This window comes from Aspergillus costaricaensis (assembly GCF_003184835.1).
Source record: "Aspergillus costaricaensis CBS 115574 unplaced genomic scaffold BO79scaffold_39, whole genome shotgun sequence".
NCBI lineage: Eukaryota > Fungi > Ascomycota > Eurotiomycetes > Eurotiales > Aspergillaceae > Aspergillus > Aspergillus costaricensis.
In genome coordinates this window covers 137,605-160,127 of record NW_020291839.1, presented here as the reverse complement: position 1 = coordinate 160,127, position 22,523 = coordinate 137,605, and the positions used below count along the sequence as shown (strand labels likewise).

The following is a 22,523-nucleotide window of genomic DNA, read 5'->3' as shown; positions in this document are numbered from 1 at the left end:
CAACTAGCATAGGGGCCGATGCGTGAGCGACTTCTTACTATTGTCTTGGGCCCATACTTCTATCGATGCCAAGATTTCCTAGGCAGCCAAGAGGCACAGCATTCTCCAATCCTCAACACTCCATGCCAATGGATAAGAGAATCGGTCTGGGGGTCTGGAAGACTCCAATTAATGTACCTAGGTACGCCTGAGAAGGGTGTATGCATCATATGCATCAGGTGCCTCAGGTAGGCCGGCTGCCCAATCAATAAGGGTCATCATAACGAAATATGCGCCGTACGGAGCTGCAAACGGAGGGGACGCCGGACGCGAGCCAGATCAAGCTTGCTTGGCGCATCATGCAGCCCCAAAAAGGAACGCGAGCCCGTAGTTCAATAGGAACCAATCCTCGGAGGAAGGCTAGCTTGCTGAAACCCTGGCCTGGTGGAGCTCGAACAGCTCAGCAGCGCTCAGCAGGTGAGTCTGGTCTGTTGGAATGGATAGGTATTGTGTGTCCACTAGATTTGTGATTGTTTTGTCCGCTGGACGACAACCACAACACTGCATATCTATGTTGAAGCACTTTTCCCTTTCTATTATGTATCATTACTAATTTTCCTGACCGTCTTCCCAACACAAGCATGCATGATTCATCCCCCTTTGTTCGAGCCACTGCCCGATCCCGTTGTGGAATGCCGCCCTCGGCAGTCTGGCCAGCCCTATGCAGTTGTCCTCGCCCAGAAGGATCACGTCGTGCAACCCGGACAGGCAGCACCATTTTTTACCTAAGCCGAGACTAATTATGGGCAATCCAGGGCCGCCAACGACCACGACCCTGAAGGTAAGGAACACCCACCTGAAGGCCCGATTGGAAATCAGGTGGATGTCAGCCATGCAAGGCTGGCCTTACTAGCCTCATTGAGTAGGATTTGTGTCTGGATCCCAAACTAAGGGAGATGCCGATGTCGATTATACTTGGCAAATTGTCTCTCATTGCGAAGTCAATTTAGTGCCGTCGTCATTGTATACCATCAGCACCTACCTTTTGAATCTTCAAGTGCCGGTTGGTCCATTGAAGTTGCTGCTAAATGTGTTTTACAAGAGGATTGATCCCTTCGGTATATTAATCAATCCACTATCTTCAGGAATGCTGGAGTGAGCAATACTAGACTTGCCCCGTCATTGGTACACTTTAGCGGTCTTTAGAGGACGGATCCCGACAAACGCGGATAAACACGGATTGCTTCGCATGAAGAAGATGCTCATCCTAGTATACTATAGCCGCGGCATAAGAAGCATCGAGCTGCAGGTGATTTTGTATAGTGTGCGCTTGCCTAAGGGGTATTGGAAGCGTGAAGAATGTTTGTGCGACCACAAACATCGAGATCAGGGTTGCATGTACCCCATACTTTCGCTTACAACTTTTACTGTCACTTGACAGAATCTCGAATGCACTCCAGATAAATGCTACACTATTACATGAAGTTTAATGCCATCGCATGAAGTGCATTATGCGGCATGAAGATGGTGTAGGATACATTCTGATTGCCTCATAGGGCAACAGGACATCGAAACTCCGATGTATCTTGTGTCACATCAGGATGGTCGCTCGATCTGGCTGGCATCATGACGTCTCCAGCTACATCCAAAGTCATACTCAGGCACAAGGCAAACCAAACCCACCCCCTTCCTCTTTGACATCACCATCCCCATCTGTCTGGAGAAGTCTCGGATTGCAGGCTGCCAGATTCCATTAATTACACAGAGAGGAGGGGCCGGCCTTATGACGTCAGAAACGAGCAGAACCGGCAGTCGGAAGTTCAAAACGGCTGTTTCGTAAATTCTTGCGGGTAATTTTACACTTTCCATTTCGTAGGGCTGTAAGTTAAACAACCGAACAGTAAGATTTAGTAAATAATCATGACACAGCCACGGGATCCAGGCAGAAAAGTGCACAGCCACAGTCACGCCAATCAATCAATCAATCGAACGTCTCCGAACATCATTCCGTCCCGCATCGGGCATCTTGCTTTCTGAGGGCCTTTCGCATTCATTCAATCAACCCTGTGTCTATTCTCTCCCCCCCCTTCTCCTCACATTATACGTCTACTATATTCAGTAACCCACTTTGTCCTCCACCTACGGAGTTACCGGTTCTTTGATTTCGAACATACACACCCCACCCCCTAACTGGTTACCGGACCCCCCCCGACCGACCGCTACTGAAGTCGCCATCATGTCCTGGGCAGGTGCGCTGAATACTCCCCGTTCCTACCTATCGATGGATCCTGCGCCGTACAGGCACCCATTCCTACCTGAATTGTCATTCTGACCGGGTCTACAGGGTTCAAGAAAAATGTCAACCGCGCTACCACGCAGGTGATGATGAAGACGGGTATGTTGGATCACAACCCCGCTCGAGTCGGGGACGAATACCTCTACGACATATTGCTTGGTGGTATTGCAAGAAATATACTGACGCATTGGCTTGGGTTAAACAGGACATGTGGAGCGCACAAGTGATCGCGATTATGAGATTGAAGAGCGGTATGAATTGTCCGACTGATTGGAAAGGGGAGGCAACTTGTTTGACTGACATGGACACGATGCGATATAGCCGGTACCGGACGATGGAAGCCGCCGCAAATCGGTTACAGAAAGAGGCAAAGGGATACTTGGATTCGCTACGAGGTGTGTTTTGATACCCCGGTCGCTATATTGGGTATGATGCGGAGGCGGATGCTGACGTTGGATGGTGATGGATAGCTATGACTGCCTCGCAGATGCGGATCGCCGAGACTATTGATGCCTTCTATGGTGATGCTGGAACCAACGACGGAGTGAGTCGGAGTTATAAGCAGGCCGTGGAGGATCTGGATGCGGAAACGATCAAGGCGCTGGACGGCCCGTACCGGTACGTTTTGGAGTCATTGCTATGGACACCCTTTTGGGCGTGGCGACTCATTGGTTGACTGGTATTTTATAGCTCGACTGTGTTGGAACCCATCTCTCGGTTCTGTGCCTACTTCCCGGATATCAACGAGTGCATCAAGAAGCGCAACCACAAGTTACTCGATTACGATTCGATGCGCGCCAAGGTCAAGAAGCTGGTTGAGAAGCCCGATAAGGATGCGACGAAACTGCCCCGGACGGAGCGCGAGACGGAAATCGCCAAGCAAGCGTATGAGCAGTTGAACGAACAGCTCTTCACTGAACTGCCCCAGCTCATCGACCTGCGAGTGCCGTACCTGGATCCTAGCTTCGAGGCCCTGGTGAAGATTCAACTGCGGTTCTGCGCGGAGGCATACTCGCGCATGGCGCAGGTGCAACAGTACTTGGATGCGGAGACGAGAGATCAGTATGCTCGGGGAGACCTGGACAACCGGGTGGAAGAGGTGTTGCAGGAGATTCGGGATTTGAGCATAGCAGGCACGGTCTGATAGTCTGTTCGTTTGTGATACTTTGGAGTGGAGTTCAATTCTTTGCTTGTCTGTTTTCTTTAATTGCGTGCGATGATAGCCGCTTTAATCATTCTGCATCCAAGCCTTGGTATTATTGTTAACACTATTTCTTTGAGAGTGTTCTTGAGTCGAATCCATATGCACGTAGATGAAAGCGTAGGCTGCAGAGGAAAAAGCAATTCTAATAATATAAGGGTATCTCTAAACCACCTCTATCTGATCTATCTATAATTACACAATAAGTCACAATATCATACAACTGCCATAAGCACCAAAAGATCCCCCAAAAAGAATCACTCCGCACCATCCCTATACAACTCATCCACCAACACCTCCAAAACCGGCCCCGCGGCAGCCCTCACAGCCTTCAACTCCTGCTCACTCATCTCAGAGAGAACATACTTCGCAACACCCCCTCGATCCCTCGTCTCGGGCCTCCCAATCCCCACCCCAATCCTCAAGACCGACAAATCCACCCCGGCCCCAAGTACATTCTTCTTCGGATTGGGAGGATACATCCCCTTGCCCCTCAAACTCTCAAACGAGCTAATCAATCCCCGATGTCCCCTCAAACTCGCCTTCTCGGGCCCGCCTCTCTTCACCCGGACTTTCCCCAGCGGCGCCTCCAATTCATCATGTAGAATGACTAGTGTCGGGGAGAAGTTTCGGAGGGTTGTCGGGTCAGCGCCCCGGAGATGCCATTCTGCTGCTGATGTAGCGTCTGATGTAGGGTCTGTGGAGAGTACATTCCCCGGCTGCACGATCTTCTGGTATATTTCTGTCTGGGTGGATGAGAGCCACGATTGGAAGTTGCGGAGGAGTTTAGGACCCGATTCGTTCATGTATGATGGGCTCGTGTAGGTTTTGTAGAATAATGGGTTGATTATGTTGCCATTGTTGGGAGAGGTGCCCACGAGAGGGACTCGGCGTGGGAGAAGTGGCGTCAGGGCTTCGAGGAGGATGTGGCCGGCGCTGTGTCGCGTCGTGCGGTATGGGCGTGGATTGCCGATTGAGGCGATGAAGAGGAAGCGGCGGGGGGTTTTGAGGGGGGGAGGGGTGGACATTGAGGGTATGGATGTGGTGTCGGGGTTGTGGTTGAGGGGGATGGGAGTAGTTGTGGTGGTGGTGGTGGTGGTGGTGGTGGTGGTGGTGGATTTTGCGGATGGTTGTTGGTGGTGATGATGATGTTCTTGTTCCTGTTCCTGTTCCGTGGTTTGGGCGCTGTGCAGCCCTACTGCTTCATGCATCGACGGGAACTTGCTTTTGTTTCGCTTTGCTTTGCTGTTTCCACTTCTTTGGGATGGATTGGTGTCCATGGCATATATTTCTTGTGTGGGTATGATGATTTATTTCTGAGATCATCATTTTACTGGTGTGGGTTTGGGGATCTTTCTTATACTATACTGACTGCTTCTCATTTCATCATCGCAGGAACTGTATACTTCTTTCTTACCTCTATCAACAGGACCACCCGATTTACTTGCATGCTTATCCCGCTGAGTTGACTCACTTTCTGACTCACATATCTGACTGTTAGTAATTAACTAATAGCAAAGCTGCTACCTATGGATCTAATGTGGAGAAATGCTCGACCAAATACCATACAAACCCTTGTCCCTACAACCTCAGCGTCAGGCTGTGCCAGACGCCACACTGCACTAAAAACAGAACTCACAAGGCTACAAACTACAAGATGACCGCCCGAACTGTTCCTCTAGCCTATCAGCCTAAGCGTCTCGTCTCTTTCCCGACATTCCCAGACTAAGCCAGGCGATCGGGCCAAAATCGACCCAGGACTAGGGAACGACCACCCCGGCTGCCACAAAACGGGGAAATGAAAGGACCGCTGGCTGCATGGCGTCTCGTGTGCTTTGCCTAGTCGCACTGCAGTTGGTTTCCCAGAAACTGGCCCGTTCCCGTCGATCAGAACGGGGCCTTCCAGTCTGCCTCTGCATCGATGGGTCTAGAGACTTCTCTCGGCCTCTCAGCATGCGCGGTGCACGAACTAGTCCAGCGGCCTTGGGTCGTTCGTCTATCACGGCCTCGGTGCTGATCAACTGCCCTTCTAAGCTGGCATAGCTTCTATGCCATCTTTCCATTCTTTTCTCCGGCTTTTTACTCTTCCTCTCCCTCACTGTTCACAGCCCACCTGGTCGAGTTCTCTCACTCGGCCAGCCAATGTACTATATTTCGACCATCCGGGGTCCGTCGTCCAATTTCTCGTGCTCCCCAAGCCGTTGAGAAATCTCCGTGTTTGTCCCTCCAGCACTACTTGGACCAACTGCGTCATTCTCGGCATCTTCCGCCATCTTTGCTTTTTCTTCCTCCCTGTGGTCTTGGGCTGGAACAGAAACGATGAACTATTCACCTCCTACGTGTCAGTGAAGCTCGCTATTAGCACTCGTGGCACATGTTTGACGGCCTCGTATGATCCTGATTGTGGTTGCACCTTGAGAGTTGCTACAGAAAGTGCTGCCCTAAGCTTGATCGGGCCTGACGTTGGCCTCTGTCTTCAAGAGAAGCTTCTCTATAAACCCGAGCACGCCACACCCTTCACCGAACACCCCTCTCAACTTCGTCATGTCATGGAGGCAAAAGATCTCCAGCCGTTGGGCCAAACCGAGCCAATCGTCGAGCCTGACGAGAGCGAGAATGCGCAGAAGCAATCATGGACCAAGCCTCCTCCGGATCCCGAGTCCAACTCCGAGTCAGACGCAGACTCGGACGAAGCATCCATGTATGCAATACCTTTCTTGGTATCCTGCAATGCCAACCCCCAGTGGAGTTGCTAACCATACACCACCACCACCAGCAACTCGTACGAGACACACCAGCTCGACATCTACGAAGAGAATAACCGTCGCTACCCCAACGATTCATACCACATGCCCAACGATGAACCCGAACGAACCCGTCTGAACATCGTCCACCAGATCTACCTCATCCTCCTAGACGGTCATCTAACCGCCGCCCCCATAGTTACCAATGCGCCTCGCGTCCTCGACATCGGCACCGGTCCCGGTGACTGGGCCATTGAAATGAGCCACGCCTACCCCCACGGCACCATCATTGCTTCTGACATCGGCGTCTTCGACAACGCCCTCGGCCATGTCGACCTCCCCAACCTCTCCTTCCACCTCGACGACGCCCGCGACGAATGGGCCTACGACATCCCCTTCGACCTCATCCACCTCCGCGGCCTCTCCGGTGCCTTTCCCGACTGGTCCTTTATCTACCAGCAAGCCTTTGACCACCTTGCTCCCGGCGGTTACCTCGAAGTCGCAGATACCGACTTCGCTGCTGAAACCATGATTGCCCTCCCGCCGAACTCCTACCTACGTCTCTTTGCCTCCGCCCTTCGCTCCGCAGACTACTCGGCAGGTTATCTGCGCGATCTGAGCCATCTCCAGCCCGCGCTCTTCCGTGCCCAGGGGTTCATCGATATCGATGTCCGCGAGTACACGTTCCCCATCGGTCTGTGGCCCGAGTCGCCGCATGACCGAACCGTCGGCAAGATGGGCCTCATTGCCTTATTGGAGGGCCTGGAATCATATAGTTTGCGTGCCCTGACCACAACGTATGGCTGGGTGGCGGAGGAAGTGCGCGAACTATGTGACCAGGTGCGTGCGGAAATCTTGCAAGGCGTGTATCGCATTAGTGCGAGGGTGAAGATCGTGACGGGGCGGAAGCCGTTGACGTGAGCAGATATGTGGATATCTATTTCTTTCTTCTTGTTCTGTTGATGACCTTATGATTATGATTTTTATTATCACTTATACCATACCGTGGATCGGTATGGACTTTGATCAGGCTTTATCTTGAAAGATATAACCTCCAATGGAGACAGTTCAGACTTTTTGTATCTATTCTCTCGCACAGTCCATATAGATGTGATATCTCCAACGTACATACAACAAATAGAAAGCAAGTGAACAAACAACAGAAGAGACCTTTTTTATCCTAACGCCCCGAACCCAATGCAGTCGAGCACAACATCAACAGGCTAGACAAAACAAAACAAAGACAACAGCGGGTGGGTAGATACCAAGCAAGTATGAAGAAAAGAATAAACTACAACTGGAACTTCGTCCTCGTCTTCTCCATTTGTCCCTTCCACTCCCACTCCTGCCCACTAGCTCTCTGGATCCCCTTATCAACTCTGCGCAACTTCAACGTAAACCGGGGTCCCAACTCCTGCATACCCGCTCTAATCCCCTCCGCGCCCTTCATCTCCTTTCCATCGGCACCCACAACCGCCTTCTCCGTCTCCCTCTTCTCCCGGAACACATACCGATGACGACGGAAGAACAAATAATCACGACTATTGAGCACCGTCACGACCTGCCGGCCCTCAATATCAGGCTGCGGCGGGAACAACGTCCGGAACAAATGCGCCGTCAACAGACCCAGCGGCGTGCGGAAGTTATTCAGAATCAGCTCGGGCCAGTGGTCCGTAGCGCGTCCGTGACCCGGGATGCGCTTGCCCTCGACCCAGTTCGTCATGGAGAAGTGGAACATGGGTCCCGTGGGGAGATGCACGATGTCCAGACCGGCGGGCTTCTTCTGGTCTTCGCGGAGGATCACCACCGCCGTGAAGTTGCGGTTCGTGGCGAACTTGGAGATCTCGCGGATGGAGAACTGGTGCGCGAAGCGGTGGCGCGTGCGGCGGACGTAGACGGAGTTGGGGAACAGGTCGGTGAGGAGCTCGGCTTCGTGGTGAAGGGACGAGTTGAGGGATGTCGTGATGAGGATCTTAGGGGACTTGGGGTTCTCGGTGCTGAAGAGGGAGGGGAATTTGGACGCTAGGGCTTCGGGGACGAGATTTAGGTTGGTGCTCTTGGTCGATTGGGAGGGGCTGGTGGCGCGCTCTGTGGCTGTGGGAAGGGATGATTTGCTGCGGCCGCGAGTCGAGTCGGAGGAGGATTTCGATTTCTTCTTGCCGGAGTCTGAGTCTGAGTCTTCGTCGTCGTCGTCCGAGGCGTCTTCGTCTTCCTCGTCGCTGCTGGCGAGCATGCTGTCCACGTCGTCGTCCTCGTCATCCTCTGATCCTTCTTCTTCAGCGTCGGAGGATTGATCGTCCTCGTTCAGGGGCCGGTTCAGCTCTTCTTCTTCCTCTTGCTTGCGCCGCTTGATGCGCTCGACGTCCACGCTCAGTCCCAGACCGTCCTCGACGTCGCTGCCGGCGTCATCCCAGACTCGCTTGCGGTCGATAGTCAGGGGGATGTTGCGCTTCAGACGCTCCTCCTTCAGCTTGGGGTTCTTGGCCTCTTCCTTCTTGAAGGCATATCGTTCGGCACGGCGAGTAGAGTCCTTGGCGCGCTTGCGCTTGATATGGAGGAGTTTGCGCTGGATCTTGTTGCGGGGCTTTGCGTCGAGGCCGACGCCCGGAGGCGGCCGGTGGGAAGCTTTCTTCGAAACCATCGTTTGCTGCAATTGGGGGTGAACGATGGAGGGGTAGGAAGTAGTTGAGTCGAAGCAAATGAAGATATCAATATTGGATTACCCGTTTGGGCTATCCAAAAAAATCTGGCGGATCAAGTATTCATCCGGCGGTGAGCATAGGTCTGCTGAGTCAGCCAGGGCGCGGCTCGATTGGGAAATGAAGGGAAGTTCAGCTTTCTCGCGATCGGCCAGGAATTGGATTCCTTTTCGTGATTATTTGGCAGAAAAAGGAGGGTATTTTCGCCGGAAGAGAATCAAGGCCATTACAGCCCCGCATAAGTCCCTTGTCTCCGCATTCCTTATCGACGGCAAACTTGTGGATTGGTGGAGAGTTGAGCAAAAGGGCAGGCGGATGAGTCACTGCAGCAGCGCTCAGCGGCTGGGCGGCCTGAGGTGTCGGCGGGCATTGGGTCCCTCTTTTCGGTCTTTTTGTCCCCGCCATCCCAATCGTCTTCTTCATCGCCAACTTCTGGCTTTTCGTCTTCCCCCCACTTGCGCCAGCTCCTCCTCCTCCTCCTTTATTCTTCCTCCCCGTTCCTTTTCCACCTCCCTCCCCCGTACGCGACATCATCTCCCTCAGCCGTCCTCCAAAAAGAAGTCCACCAAAATGGCTTCCCTCTCCACCAAGACCGGCCAGGTCGTCGACCGGTCCGTCTTGGACTCTATGCTGCGCCGCCGTCTCTTCTATACCCCTTCCTTTGAGATCTACGGTGGTGTCTCCGGCCTCTACGACTATGGCCCGCCCGGTTGCGCCGTCCTGAACAACATTGTCGATCTGTGGCGCAAGCACTTCGTCCTGGAGGAGGACATGCTCGAGGTCGACTGCACCATGCTCACCCCGCACGAGATCCTGAAGACCAGTGGTCACGTCGACAAGTTCGCCGACTGGATGTGCAAGGACCCCAAGACCGGCGAAATCTTCCGCGCCGACCACCTGGTCGAGGAGGTGCTCGAGGCCCGCCTGAAGGGTGACAAGGAGGCCCGTGGCCAAAAGGTTGAGGTGGACGAGGAGAAGGAGGCTAAGAAGAAGAAGAAGGTCAAGCAGACCAAGGCGGTTAAGCTGGATGACGCCGTTGTCAAGGAGTACGAGGAGACCCTCGCCCAGATCGACAACTTCGACGGCCCCGAACTCGAGAAGATCATCGCCAAGTACGACATCCGCAACCCCACCACCGATGGCAACCTCCTGCCCCCCGTGGCCTTCAACCTGATGTTCCAGACCTCGATCGGCCCCAGCAGCAACATGCCCGGCTACCTGCGCCCGGAGACCGCTCAGGGCCAGTTCCTCAACTTCCAGAAGCTGCTCGAGTTCAACCAGCAGTCTATGCCCTTCGCCTCTGCCTCCATCGGCAAGTCGTTCCGGAACGAGATCTCCCCGCGCGCCGGTCTGCTGCGGGTGCGTGAGTTCCTGATGGCTGAGATCGAGCACTTTGTCGACCCCCAGGGTGGCAAGAAGCACGCCCGCTTCGAGGAGGTCAAGGACGTCAAGATGACCCTGCTCAACCGCGACATCCAGCTGTCCGGCAGCACCAAGACCGAGGAGATGACCATCGGCAAGGCCGTCGAGACTGGCCTGGTCGACAACGAGACCCTGGGTTACTTCCTGGCTCGTATCCAGCTGTTCCTGCTCAAGCTGGGTGTGGACCCCAAGAAGCTGCGCTTCCGCCAGCACATGGCTAACGAGATGGCTCACTACGCCACCGACTGCTGGGATGCCGAGCTGCAGACCAGCTACGGCTGGATCGAGTGTGTGGGCTGCGCTGACCGCAGTGCCTACGATTTGACCGTGCACAAGAACAAGACCGGCGCCCCGCTCGTTGTCCGTGAGACTCGGGCGGAGCCCCTCAAGGTGGAGGAGTGGCAGATTGACCTGGACAAGAAGAAGTTCGGTCCCCGCTTCAAGAAGGACGGCAAGACCGTCACGGCGGCGATTGATGCTCTGTCGCAGGAGTTGCGCGAGAAGCTGTCGCTCGACCTCGAGCAGACCGGCAAGATCGAGGTGGAAGTTGAGGGTGTCGCTGGCGGCAAGGTTGAGCTGGACAAGGAGCTGATCAAGATTGAGAAGCGCACGCGCGTGGAGAATGTGCGCGAGTACACGCCTAATGTCATTGAGCCCTCGTTCGGTATTGGTCGTATCCTGTACAGCATGATTGAGCAGGTCTACTGGTCCCGTGAGGGTGATGAGGCCCGTGGTGTAAGTTTTCTTCCCTTTTTTGACTTTTGTTTTTACTATGGTTGATTCGTGATGCTAATGGATGAATTGCTAGGTCCTGTCCTTCCCTCCCGCGATTGCCCCTACCAAGGTGCTGATCGTGCCGCTGTCGACGCACCAGTCGTTCGCACCGCTGGTGCAGCGCCTGACGACTAAGCTGCGTCGCATGGGAGTGTCCAACCGTGTGGATGACTCTTCCGCCAGTATCGGTAAGCGCTATGCGCGCAACGACGAGCTGGGTACGCCGTTTGGTGTGACGGTCGACTTCCAGTCCGTCAAGGACAACACTTTCACCCTGCGTGACCGTGACTCGACCAAGCAGGTTCGTGCCAGCGAGGACGAGATTGCCCAGGCTATCAAGTCCCTGGTGGAGGGTGAGGAGACTTGGGAGGATGTGCGCAAGCGCCTGCCCGAGTTCACTGGCCAGGAGGTTGAGTAGATGGAGAGAGAATTTGTCTAATTTAAATCAAAAGAACGCTGTCTATTTAGATGGGCTGAAGAATGGCCCCTAGACCATATTCAATTCATTGATTGCATGAAGAATAAAAAAATCTATCTAGAATAAAGTTGCTGGCAGTAAAAAAGTAACGATGGGGATCGATTCGAGCCTCGGCCGATCGCCAAGAGATCGACATGCTCTCTCTCCGCTTCGTCATTCTGGCTTCTTCTTCGCTTCTTCTCTCCTTCTCTTCTCCTTCTGCAACTCTCCCCCTCCTACAACCTATCTCTTTCCCGTGCCATTTAGATAATAATTACATCTTTCGGGGATTGAACTCGATCCATCCCCCGGGATCCCACCCGCCCAACATGGCTCCCTCCATTCCCTCGGCCAAACTGACTCTCTCATGCCCGCTCTTCGCCGCCGACTTCGACCCGCGTCATCACGGCTTGCTACTGGTCGGTGGAGGAGGTGGTGAAGGCCGTAGTGGTGTCGGCAACAAAATCGCAAGTTTCTCTTGATATAAAGTATACTTCTGCAGCTCCATGCTAACGCGTCAATTCCCCAGGCCCTCTTGAATACCTCCAAGCGCTCCGAAATCTCCGAAGTTGTCGACATCAACTTGTCGCGCGATGAGGACTCAGTCACTTCTCTCGCCGCCGTCCAAGCTGACGACGAAGCCATCGTCGCCCTCGCCGGCATCAACAGCTCCGTGGCGGAGCAGAAGCGCGGCAATAACCAGCATCTGCGTTCCTTTCGCATTGATCATCCCACCCGGAAAGAGAAGGACAACAACAAGGAAAACGAGAAGACAACGAACAATGGACAAACCACCGCGCTTTCACGAACATCACTATTTCGCACCGTGAAAGGCCCCTCCTCCGCCGCCTCTCCCGACACCTACCAGCGCACCCTGCGCCTCTCCCCCTGGCAATCCGACTCGACCTCCCCGCGTGTCGCTGCCATCGCTACCGGTCTCGCCCCGGCCGGCGAGATCGTCTTCTTCAGCGCAACCCCCACCCCCAGTCCATCCGACGTGATCGGACGCATTCGTCTCAACAGCGACGAGGAAGCCGAGGACGTCGATCTCACCCCCCTCCCCGACAACAAGGGCCAATTCCGCGTCGCCTACACCAACGGCGTCGACATCTGCATCTGCACCATCTCCGCCGACACGCGCTCCAACGCCTCCCCCGACGTACAATGCGTCTACACCACCCCCACCCCCGACAAGGGCTCCCCCCGGATGCGCCCCAAGTTCCGCGCCCTCCGCTTCCTCTCCTCAACCAGCCTTCTCCTCCTCCAAAACGCCCCAGACCGCAAGGGCTGTGAGCTCGTCCTCCTGGACCTCCGCCCCGCCATCATCACCTCCGCCATAGCCACCACCACCACCACCACCAAAGAACCAACCACCAAAGGCGCCAAAGCATCCATCCTCCGCCGCAAGAAGCTCCGCAAAACCATCAAGATCGGCCTCGGTCTCGACACCTGCCTCCTTAGCCCAGACCCCACCACAAACCAACAACAAGCCGTCATCGCCATCTCCGGCAGCGACCAATCCATCGAGCTCCTCACCCTCGAATTCAACCCCTCCACAAACCGCTACAACCATTTCCAAACCTACACCTCCCTCCGCGATGTCCACCCCTTCTCCATGACCAAGCTCTGCTTCTCCCGCTTCCACACCCCATCTCTCCCTGTCTCCCCCGAAACCCCCCCACAATACATCAAACTCGCCTCCGTCAGCATGGGCAACACCGTCGTCGTCCATACCCTCCCCTTATCCCCCTGTCCCCCGACAAGCCGCTCCCCGCGCTACGTCCTCTCCATGCCCGGCGACTCCGAAATCTGGACAAACCTCACCTCCAGCTTCGCTGCCATCCTCTCCATCCTCACCGTCTGCTTCATCCTCCAGGCCTTCACCGAGATCCGTGGCGCCATGCCTCCTTACCTCGGCGCGAAGGACTGGTTACCGCCTAGTATCCGCGATGCTGTCGCCATCCCTTATGAACCTTTTACTCCTTCTCCGTCTGCTTCTCCATCTATCCCTACTACCAGTTCTATTCCCATCCCCCCAGAAGTAGAATACCCCGCCCAAATCCATTCACTGAACGATATCCTACTCTCCTCGGATGATCTCCAGCAGCAGCAGCAGCAGCAGCAGCAGCAGCAGCAGCAGGGGCGTCAATCCCTCCTGATAAACTGCAATCCGGAGACGAATACCCTCCGGATTGACTCGACTGATCCATCTTCATCATCTTCCTCTGAGGCCGATTCGGGTATCCATATCTGGGAAGATCTCTCCGAGGAGACTCGACACCGGTGGATCAGTCAGCTCACGCAAGCGGGCTACGAGCCATCTGGTGAAGATGTTGATGTGGAGTCGATTTTCAAGGGGGTGAGGTTCGGGGATTTGTGTACGGAAGTGCCCATTCACGAGGAGTTGTGATGCCGTTTCTTGTGGTTTTGTTCCCGCTTTTTCTTTTTCTTCTATATCATGGCTGGTATGTGTGTATGTATGCGTGGATGTAGGCCTGATGCAAGTAATGGTAGGTGGGTATGATTGTGGTTGTGGTTGGTTATTTACGTTGCACATGTTGCCCTTCTTGGATGTGGTGCTTGCTGGTGCCGATGATTTTTTATGAATAGCTCTTTTCCTTTTTTTTGTTTTTCCTTTTCTGCCTTTCTGGTCTTCTACTATACCTATGATTGTACGCTATCATGCTCCGTGTTCCATTCAACTGTACTATTATCATTGACCCGTGGGCCGCTGGTAGTTATTATGATCACAGAAAGAAATATAGTATCCTCTTTTTTACTAAGTCCCCTGGTTCCCAAGTACCGTCCTCTAGCTCGCTTCTTTTTAGCTGCATCAGTCGACCATCGATATTTTGTCTTCCCTCCTATCTTTTCTTCTCTTCCTTTTTTATACCATTCAGACGTAGCTGCTAAATAGCTGCTCACAATGCAAGTATTCCATCATGGACTCGTCAATTGAAACAAACATGACCGGGTACATGAGGGTAACAAAACAGGTTTTTGGTGCATGTTCATTTACCAGAGCATTTCAGCTCATCATCGATCTTCAGTACTTGGAGACACAGTTTTTGTGCATCATACTTCGGATCTCTCTTCTTTTTGCATTCCTTTGTCTCAGAGATGCAGCCAAAGATCAGCTGCACGCATACATCAAGTGCTCTCACAGGCATGGTTCGGAGCATCAAGGAACCGCACAGCGGGAAGGGTGGGATAACCAGATTAGTTGCGAATGTAAGAGGAATCACAAAGGGGAATCGACTCCAAGAAAGAACGCCAAATTACCTATGCCGAGTCTGCAGACGACAGAGCTGTGCAATGCGGATATCACAAGTAGAAATCGAGTTGCAATGCAGGTCGTTAGGGGGCAGCAAAAATCAACCGGAGGCGCGTAAATGTGACCCATATGTGCGTGAAAACAAGATCTGGTGTAAATTATAAGAGGAACAAGGCAACCGGCAGCGACCATGTGGCTACCAACATCGCCATTGCACATTCTCCTCTCCACAGTTTATCACTGTCCGCTGTTCTTCTTCCAACGGAGCAGCTCCGCCAGGCTCGCGAGGCTGCAGCCCAACTTGAGGAAATCATGGGCCAACAATTCATCGGCGGTAGCGCGGCTGCGCACATCGACACAGAGACATACACTCAAGAACGACTTGAGCTCCTTGCTGAGCTTCTCTGGCTTCTTGAGACGAGGGGTGCCGTTGGTGGCGATGAGGTACAACGCCTTGAGCGGCTCCTCATTGAGGTAAGGGGGCTCTGATTCGATCATTTCGATGGCCATGATACCCAATGACCAGCAGTCCACCTTGGGGCCATACTCCTTCTGCTTAACCACCTCGGGCGCCATCCAGTATGGAGTACCCACCATTGTGGCGCGCTTACTCTTCGACTCGGTAAGCTTAGCACAGAATCCGAAATCGGCTAAGAAGTGGTCAGCTTCGATCCCCCATGGTCATCAGAGAACTGGAAGGGTTACTCACTAATCTTGACATGACCAGCCCGGTCAAGAAGCACGTTATCACTCTTGATATCACGGTGGATAATGTTCTGGCTGTGCAGATGGGCCAATCCCTTGCAGGTCTGCTCGCGGTTCCCATAGTTAGTATCAAATTTCCGGTTATGGTTGATGTTTATTCACGCACCTCTGCACAAATTGTGGCAATTTGATCTTCCTGGATCACCGGGTTGTTGTCAATGACATCCGTGAGAGCACCACCTTCCATGAACTCCATGACAACCCACAACTCGTTGCTCTGCTCCTGCAGGAACGAGTCAAGGAAGTTGACAATGTTCGCATGCTGGCTGTCTTTCATGACAATGATCTCGTTGACAATGAGTTCTTTCCGAGGCTGACTACGCAAATCCATCTGCTTAATAGCCACCTGGGTACGGGGACCGTACTGCCGGTAAAGCTCCCGCGCAACGCCGGATGTAGCATGCTCCTTAACGCGTGCCACATACACGGATCCGGAGGCACCCTGTCCAATTTTCCGCTGCTTGCTGTAAGACTCGTTCGGGTTGTCCTTGGAGACGACAGAACGCAGGCGATCCATGACCTCGTTCTCGCTCATGTTCGACATGCGCACTTCTCTCTGGCGGGGCTCTGCCTTCTTGCTCAGGGCAGCCTCGGCTTGGCGGACTCCATCGGGGACGTTTGTCTTCGCGGTCTGCTTGTTCGCGATGTTCAGGGGCTTCACAGGCTGAACCGGAGCAGGCAACTTGCTGGGAGGGGGGCCCTGGGCCGGCTGCGCTTTGACGCCATTGTTCTGAGCCCGTGCAGGAGACTGTCCCTGAGCCGGGTGTCTGGAGCCCGGAGAGGATTGCTCAGCCCTGGCAGAGCCATTGGCGTAGTCTCCAGGCCGCTGTCCGGCGGTAGGAGCGGATGGGGCAGGGCGCTGAGCTGTCAGCTGGCGCGGAGGCTCCTGGCGAGAGGAGCCAGGGGCCTGCGGGGCGGGGCGGCTGGGCTTGTAACGATCATCGGAGGACTGGCCGTAGCCCCCGAGCTCTTGCTTGGCCAAGGGGACGCGAGTCTTGGGCAAAGAGGCATTGTATGCTTCTTGGTCGAGCCGGTTCTGCTCCTCTTCCCGCTGACGTGCGCGACGATCCTCTTCCATACGGCGACGCTCCTTATCCGCCAACTCGTTCATCCGCTCCAATTGTTGCTGTTGTTCCAAAGCACGATCGGAATCCGACTTGGACTGTGAAGGAGACGAAACAGGGGACTGGCTGGAGTACGACTGGCCACCGCTGTCCAAACGCTGTGCGGGAGCAGGCGGCGGGGGTCTTGGGGGTGCAATTGAGTTGCCCACGGACCCGCCGCCGCTGAAGGGCTTCGCCTGCTGGTTCGCCGGCGAGGAAAGCCCAGCGTAGTACTGAGGGTTCTGCTCGCGCATCTTAATGTCCGAGTAGAATTCCAGCACCTCAATGACGGCCTGGGGGTTCTTCTTGTAATCCTCCTTGGTGATTGCGGACGCGGTCAGGAGCTTCTCCCACTCTGGCGGCAAGCCCACGAAGGCGCCGGTGCGCGGATCGAATCCGACGTGAACACGATGGCTGAAGTTCGTGGGGTTGCTTACCCCTCCCATACCAGGGCAGCGCTCGTAGATCTTGTCGATCCAGTCGTAAATTTCGTCATCGCTCTTAACTTCGCAAGTGATGCTCTTGGTGGGCACATCGCGGGTGATTACGGCGGTTTTTGAATTCGCGTCCTTGGGGTTGGCGAGACGAATGATCTCGAAAGCCATGCGAGTATCCTCCGATCTCGAGACGCCTGTGACCGCCGTCAGCGGAATGGAAAGCACGATCTTCCCCGTCTCATTCTTGAGAAAGTCGAGACGGAATTCGCGCAAGATCAAGTATCGTTGATTCCACGTCGCCAGAAATTTGTCCTCCTTGCAACGAACGTATCCCTCCTTGATAACGGTGACGCCTCCTCCGCCCGACTGATCGGTCTTGGTGCGCGTGAGCGACGGGGTGCTGGTGTTGGGGAACAGCGAAAGGTTGGCCGGACCGGGGGTACTCGGGGAATTCAGACTCATCTGGCTGAAGGAGGTAGCCACGTTGTTGGAGGGGTTGGTAGGCAGGTTGAGTTGTGGGCGGTCGGCTGGGGGCCGGGGGGCAGGCCCCGGATTCATGAATTGGTCTGGGGAATACATCCTGCGGGCGCGTCAGCAGCGCCCGGAATTGATCACAGGCGAGAACCTGTGAGTGAATCGGGGCTGAAGGGCCAAAGGGGGTGGGTGGATAGGTAGGAAAGAGGGGGACAAGGAAATGAAGTCTGGCTCACTTTTCATAAGAGGCCATTAAGCTGGGCCGGAGTGGAAACCGAGACGCGGAACTCCCGAGGGGAAGGGGGGTTCCTCAGGGGGGAATGAGGGATGAGGGGGGGGGGGGCAACCGTGAAATCCACGGAGCAAACAATGTGAAGGGGAGGGCGGTCCCGACAACACACCCAGATTAATCTCCAGGTGCAGTTCACTGCAGGCCAGTCAGCATGAGAACTGTGGCATGTGCAAGGCTGGGTCTGTCAATCTGGTGACCCGTGGATGCGGTAGAGCCTCTTCTTCCCCAAGGGAACTATATTCCACCACCTACTCCATAGGCGGCGGGATGATAGAAGTGGAACAAGGAAAGCGACCAGAGCTAATTGAACATCTAAACATACCTTGAGGGGTAACTGTAAGCCTATCTTCAAGCCGAAAAGAAGCCTCGCACCCGCGAGGAAGCTCCGAGCGTGAACTGCACGTCTCGAAGGTGACAACCCCAATATCCAGACGCGGTGAGACCAGCGGTTACCAACCAAGGCGGCCAAGTACACAATGCAGGAGAGATGCAGGCGATGGCAGAGGGAGGTACCCGAGGCGTGCTGGGGTTCAGATGAAAAGGAGGTGGCGGGTGTGCAAACAATAAACGAGAGTCACGATACAACCACGGGGAGTAACGAGAAGACAGAGATGAGGAGGAGGAAAGAGGATGAAAGACGTGAAGAGGGGGGAAGAGGATAAGGAAGAGGGAGAGAAGAGGGTTGTGAAGAGGGAGGGAGTAAGTAGGAAGTTAGAAGGAGCACCAACAGGAGGCGGCAAAAAGGGAAGGCCGGCCGTTGAGTTGAACAAAAGGCACTCGAGGTTTCACCACCCGCGGCTCCAAGGGGCGCACGGCTCTAACTCTCCTCAAGAATATTATTATTATCTCTTTGGAGGGATGGTAATGGGCTTCCTCTTCAACCCTGTGAAGCAGATCACTGAAAAAGCCCCGGAAGATAGAATGAAGTTGGGGGGAAGGAGGGGAAAGGAGGAAAAGCAAAGAACAAGACAAGGAAGCAGAGGAATTGACTACTTTACAAAGTAACCCAGCAAAGATAAACTAATTGACAATCGCTATTTTGGTAGAAGTAAATACTGTCTTCGGCCCCCCCTGGGATACACTACTTCAAATATTCCTGTTGGTTGACCACAAACAGAGTAGGAGAGGGTCACCAAACAACGATCGATGGGTCCTTGACTTTGATCATAATGGATTGTCGTGGGCATGTCTTGGGTGGTTTCATATACAAAGCTAAATCCGAAGCAGCAAACAGCCAGGGCTCTTCTCTCCCCTGATTGTGATGATGCACAATTAACCTCTCCATCCTAGTAAAAGAAGCGCCCTTACGCATTTCACTGCGAGTGCAACTCCGAGAAGCGATTAATCGAGTAGTAGTTCCTATCCAATGGAATGGATGGTCATCATAGTACTATCAAGTCTAGCCCTAGAAAGAGTCCAATTGGGCGATGAATGGTAGGTAGTTTCAATGACCCCCCTCAGGCAATGAGGAGGATGCATCCTTACTGTCGCAATCCCTATATATTGATTGATTGATTGATGGTCACTTCCTTGATTGTCCCTCTAAATCACTAACTACTATGCTATGCATGCGTCAAATCGGAGATAGAAACTTGGCCAACGGGACCCAGATTAAGGGGAGCCAGAAAAAGCGTACGCCAGAGCCCACTCCACTTGGATTGCAGTTGCTTGTCGGTTCGAATCAGATTGATTAATGGCCAGGACCGAATTACATCATCCGCGCGGATGGCCCCGACAAGCCATGCTAATCGTTAAATTCTCCTAGTCTTTGAAGCTATTCAGGGCTCCTCAGCGTCTCCTTGCGGTCCCAAATCAAATTCAAATGGGTAAGCATGAAATCTTAATCCTAATCCTCACCCAACAAAGCCACACACGGGCACATACCCTGCATATAGAATCCTGGTCAAGTAACAGCCACCAGTGAGGATAGAGAGACCGAGGGACCCACGGGTCGGTGGTCTCGAGTCTCCAACAGCGAGAAAGAAGACGGAGAGAGAGCGAGTGAGAGAGAGGGTCGCAAAGAAAGGGAGGCCCACCAGCGGCCCTGATTTCCCGCCCCTTTTTTCAGGTCAAGCCCAACTGCACTGGAATTGATTGGATCAGACCAGCAGCTCGCTTCAGCAACAGTCCATGTCAATTGTGGTGCTGCTGCATGTGCAGATGGAACTAAGGCTTCTTTCATGCATCACCTCGTTTACTAAAAAGGCATTGTGGAATAATTGTCTATTCATACAGATTTTGGTCATTAACTATGCTACATGCTTATCTCCTAACCCTCCTCTTCCAGGCCACCCATACACTTCGCTGGTTTGTACAAGCATATGTGGTGTGTAGTCAATCATAGTGAGTACTTGAATCAGCGTTCCTCACCAAATGGATGGTTAAATTTCAGCAACCCATTCAAGCCTCCAACCCATCCATCGTGTGCTTCCCCACCGGTGATTCTTCGCATAACGCATGGCACGCCTCCTTGCCATTCATTCTTGCCATGTCGCATCTCTTCGTCCCATACTCTTGCCTCCATTCCCGCGGTCAACCCTTGCCCTAAGTTCACCCCGTCAATGCTGACCTCCAACTCGCGACTCCGGTTCTTCTCGCTCAGTCGGAGAGTAATCGGAGTACTGGATGGCAGCACCAAGGGCCGGAAGCTTAGACTCCGCGCACAGATCGGTGTTAGTAGAACCGCGGGCACGAGTGGATGCACAATACTGCCTCCACTGCTCAGACTGTATGCTGTGCTACCCGTCGGTGTCGAGATAATGATTCCGTCGGCCACGGCTTCCGTCAGAAACCGGCCCCCAACATAGACATCCAGCACCGCCAAATGTGGCTCTTTGCCTCGATGCAAGAGCACCTCGTTCATAACGTATACTCCCTGGTTGTTCAAGACGTTTGGCATGGCCGCTGATGTGGATTCCCGTTGGACTGGCTTGCCGTCTGCCGTAAAGAGCCCAACCTTCAGTCGGTTGCGCATCAAGATTCGGGCGCCGCGCGTTAAGCCCATCGACTTCCCCCGTACCGAGGACCATCCAGTAGGATTCGCTTCCAGATCCAGTGCTTCGTCGGCTGAGGCTGGCCGGGAGTCTCCCAGCACCGTCGCGCGATCCCCAACGCCGGCTCCTGACATGTATACCTCGCGGAATGCGCGCTTGTATTCGGCAAATTTCCATTCGCTCAAGAAACCCAATGTTCCCATGCTAAATGACAGCACCGGCGGGACGTTGTAGCACGTGGCAAACAAGGACGAGGCATGCAGGATTGTACCATCTCCCCCGAGAGTAACGGTGAGATCCACCTTATCGTGCAATGCCGGTCGTAGTTGGTCGAGAGGGGCGGTGTAAACAGGCGACTGAAGTGACAAGTGTATTTCCTCTGCGACACTGGGTTCTAGAATGATCGAGGCCGATGGGTAGGTAGATGTCGCATGACTGCATTGCCGGTGAGGGGTTAGCATCCATGACTTCTCGGTCAGCCGATTTTGGGACTCCGTACTTAGCAAATTCAATTAGAGAGGCAGTGATGGCCGGAGAATAGTCTTTCTTCACGACGAAGATATTCCGCGGGGGGGCTGGCCATTGGAGGGAAAGGAGATCGCCCTCTTGGGATTCTGCTCGGGGCGCACAAGCAGGTCAGCATACCAGGAAGAGCTTGAAGATATTTCGCAGACGACACTGCGTTGACGCACACCTTGGTATTTTGGTATCAGTCGTTTTGGTAGAGTTGCAACATCTCTAATCTCGTAACGTCGTGAGGAGGAGGAAAAGTTCCGTGACCAAAGCATCCGAACCGGAGGCCCGACATGAGCAAGCCGTGGTCGCATACTCGCAAAATACATTTTTTAGTAGCTGATGAGATCGAAAAAGACCATGCACGCTCTTCTAGAAGAATGATATCAGCTCACTTCGAGACTTGTTTCTAAGATATGACTAGAGCGCTCACATTATCAATCTAGGTCTGATTCATTGTTCCAAAGTAGCATATGAGAGAAAGTTGCGCGGGACCCGACATGCAGGTTTAGTTGGGAGGTGTAGACATCCGCATCTATATTCTCCCAATTTCTGTAAGATTCTTCTGGTCCATAAAACAGAAACATATATAGGAAGAAAATGAAAATCATGCACAGTGGAGAAATTTCATCTATCTCCGAAGCGTCGAAAAGAGTCCTGCAAGCGTGATGCCGATCGAGACCCCCCGGATCTCCGCTGACCGCCTTGAGGGGAGGGCCGGGCCAACTGACGTAGTGGTTTTTGACTGGAGATCATTGATCATGCGCCCACACACTATTGAGACACTTGAGAGCTGTGCTCCGGCTCAAGCTTCCTGCTCCCTCGAGACAGGAACCAAACTTCTCTCCCGTCTTTCCTTTCTCTCTCTCTCTCCCTCTCAAGTATTCTTCCCCCAAAACATGGCTTGAATCTACTTTATTTTTACATCTCCCACATTATCATTACTCCCCCGGTATAGGTCCGGCTTCCGTTAGTCCCTTTGTCCTCCGATCCCTCTTGATCTTACAACAAACACTGCTGGCCTTCCGGCAGACACCGCTTTTCCTGGTACAGTGTGCTGCATCTGGTTGCTCGCGTGATTCAAGGCTGGGAAAGCTAAT

The 22,523-nt window shown here is 53.7% G+C and overlaps 8 protein-coding genes across 8 annotated transcripts; 4 read left to right on the top strand and 4 right to left on the bottom strand.

The window, feature by feature from the left end:
* The first annotated feature begins 2,004 nt into the window (after positions 1-2,004).
* On the top strand, positions 2,005-3,554 carry BO79DRAFT_211311 (amphiphysin-like protein RVS161). Its single transcript, XM_025683001.1, has 6 exons — positions 2,005-2,228; positions 2,324-2,374; positions 2,481-2,526; positions 2,597-2,670; positions 2,746-2,893; positions 2,966-3,554. The coding sequence occupies exons 1-6, from the start codon at positions 2,216-2,218 to the stop codon at positions 3,417-3,419; spliced, it is 786 nt and encodes a 261-aa protein (XP_025535394.1). The 5' UTR covers positions 2,005-2,215; the 3' UTR covers positions 3,420-3,554.
* Positions 3,555-3,639: 85 nt separating this feature from the next.
* Positions 3,640-4,528, bottom strand: BO79DRAFT_211310 (aminoacyl-tRNA hydrolase). The gene has a single exon (XM_025683000.1). The coding sequence runs from the start codon at positions 4,502-4,504 to the stop codon at positions 3,734-3,736; it is 771 nt and encodes a 256-aa protein (XP_025535393.1). The 5' UTR covers positions 4,505-4,528; the 3' UTR covers positions 3,640-3,733.
* A 1,425-nt stretch (positions 4,529-5,953) lies between these two features.
* On the top strand, positions 5,954-7,313 carry BO79DRAFT_202597 (class I SAM-dependent methyltransferase). The gene is made up of 2 exons (XM_025681657.1): positions 5,954-6,177; positions 6,253-7,313. Exons 1-2 carry the CDS (start codon positions 6,026-6,028, stop codon positions 7,139-7,141), a joined length of 1,041 nt encoding a protein of 346 aa, XP_025535392.1. The 5' UTR covers positions 5,954-6,025; the 3' UTR covers positions 7,142-7,313.
* Positions 7,314-8,901, bottom strand: BO79DRAFT_211308 (rRNA-binding ribosome biosynthesis protein RPF1). Its single transcript, XM_025682999.1, has one exon. It carries the CDS (start codon positions 8,859-8,861, stop codon positions 7,512-7,514), a length of 1,350 nt encoding a protein of 449 aa, XP_025535391.1. The 5' UTR covers positions 8,862-8,901; the 3' UTR covers positions 7,314-7,511.
* Positions 8,902-9,104: 203 nt separating this feature from the next.
* On the top strand, positions 9,105-11,606 carry BO79DRAFT_180866 (glycine--tRNA ligase). The gene is made up of 2 exons (XM_025680113.1): positions 9,105-11,076; positions 11,150-11,606. The coding sequence occupies exons 1-2, from the start codon at positions 9,235-9,237 to the stop codon at positions 11,531-11,533; spliced, it is 2,226 nt and encodes a 741-aa protein (XP_025535390.1). The 5' UTR covers positions 9,105-9,234; the 3' UTR covers positions 11,534-11,606.
* A 227-nt stretch (positions 11,607-11,833) lies between these two features.
* On the top strand, positions 11,834-14,280 carry BO79DRAFT_180861 (uncharacterized protein). The gene is made up of 2 exons (XM_025680112.1): positions 11,834-12,039; positions 12,102-14,280. The coding sequence occupies exons 1-2, from the start codon at positions 11,902-11,904 to the stop codon at positions 13,980-13,982; spliced, it is 2,019 nt and encodes a 672-aa protein (XP_025535389.1). The 5' UTR covers positions 11,834-11,901; the 3' UTR covers positions 13,983-14,280.
* An 803-nt stretch (positions 14,281-15,083) lies between these two features.
* Positions 15,084-17,878, bottom strand: BO79DRAFT_232273 (serine/threonine protein kinase CLA4; the record flags this gene model as incomplete). The annotated part of the gene is made up of 4 exons (XM_025684217.1): positions 15,084-15,496; positions 15,556-15,655; positions 15,718-17,731; positions 17,862-17,878. 4 exons carry the CDS (start codon positions 17,876-17,878, stop codon positions 15,084-15,086), a joined length of 2,544 nt encoding a protein of 847 aa, XP_025535388.1.
* Positions 17,879-20,177: 2,299 nt separating this feature from the next.
* BO79DRAFT_180857 (NADH kinase POS5) lies at positions 20,178-22,024 on the bottom strand. Its single transcript, XM_025680111.1, has 4 exons — positions 21,857-22,024; positions 21,605-21,795; positions 21,410-21,524; positions 20,178-21,345 (listed from the first exon to the last, which is right to left on the bottom strand). Exons 2-4 carry the CDS (start codon positions 21,750-21,752, stop codon positions 20,274-20,276), a joined length of 1,335 nt encoding a protein of 444 aa, XP_025535387.1. The 5' UTR covers positions 21,753-21,795; positions 21,857-22,024; the 3' UTR covers positions 20,178-20,273.
* Between the last annotated feature and the right edge of the window lie 499 nt (positions 22,025-22,523).

Excerpts from the sequence above, each read along its gene's own strand:
- BO79DRAFT_211311 (XM_025683001.1), top strand. Across the intron at positions 2,375-2,480 it reads GCAGGTGATGATGAAGACGG|GACATGTGGAGCGCACAAGT; the intron begins GTATGTTGGATC and ends TGGGTTAAACAG. Across the intron at positions 2,527-2,596 it reads GATTATGAGATTGAAGAGCG|CCGGTACCGGACGATGGAAG; the intron begins GTATGAATTGTC and ends GATGCGATATAG.
- BO79DRAFT_211310 (XM_025683000.1), bottom strand. The coding sequence starts at position 4,504 with ATGTCCACCCCTCCCCCCCTCAAAACCCCCCGCCGCTTCCTCTTCATC.
- BO79DRAFT_202597 (XM_025681657.1), top strand. The coding sequence starts at position 6,026 with ATGGAGGCAAAAGATCTCCAGCCGTTGGGCCAAACCGAGCCAATCGTC. Across the intron at positions 6,178-6,252 it reads GACTCGGACGAAGCATCCAT|CAACTCGTACGAGACACACC; the intron begins GTATGCAATACC and ends CACCACCACCAG.
- BO79DRAFT_211308 (XM_025682999.1), bottom strand. The coding sequence starts at position 8,861 with ATGGTTTCGAAGAAAGCTTCCCACCGGCCGCCTCCGGGCGTCGGCCTC.
- BO79DRAFT_180866 (XM_025680113.1), top strand. The coding sequence starts at position 9,235 with ATGAGTCACTGCAGCAGCGCTCAGCGGCTGGGCGGCCTGAGGTGTCGG. Across the intron at positions 11,077-11,149 it reads AGGGTGATGAGGCCCGTGGT|GTCCTGTCCTTCCCTCCCGC; the intron begins GTAAGTTTTCTT and ends ATGAATTGCTAG.
- BO79DRAFT_180861 (XM_025680112.1), top strand. The coding sequence starts at position 11,902 with ATGGCTCCCTCCATTCCCTCGGCCAAACTGACTCTCTCATGCCCGCTC. Across the intron at positions 12,040-12,101 it reads GTGGTGTCGGCAACAAAATC|GCCCTCTTGAATACCTCCAA; the intron begins GCAAGTTTCTCT and ends TCAATTCCCCAG.
- BO79DRAFT_180857 (XM_025680111.1), bottom strand. The coding sequence starts at position 21,752 with ATGTATTTTGCGAGTATGCGACCACGGCTTGCTCATGTCGGGCCTCCG. Across the intron at positions 21,525-21,604 it reads ACTGATACCAAAATACCAAG|AATCCCAAGAGGGCGATCTC; the intron begins GTGTGCGTCAAC and ends CGCCCCGAGCAG. Across the intron at positions 21,346-21,409 it reads TCTCTAATTGAATTTGCTAA|TCATGCGACATCTACCTACC; the intron begins GTACGGAGTCCC and ends CCGGCAATGCAG.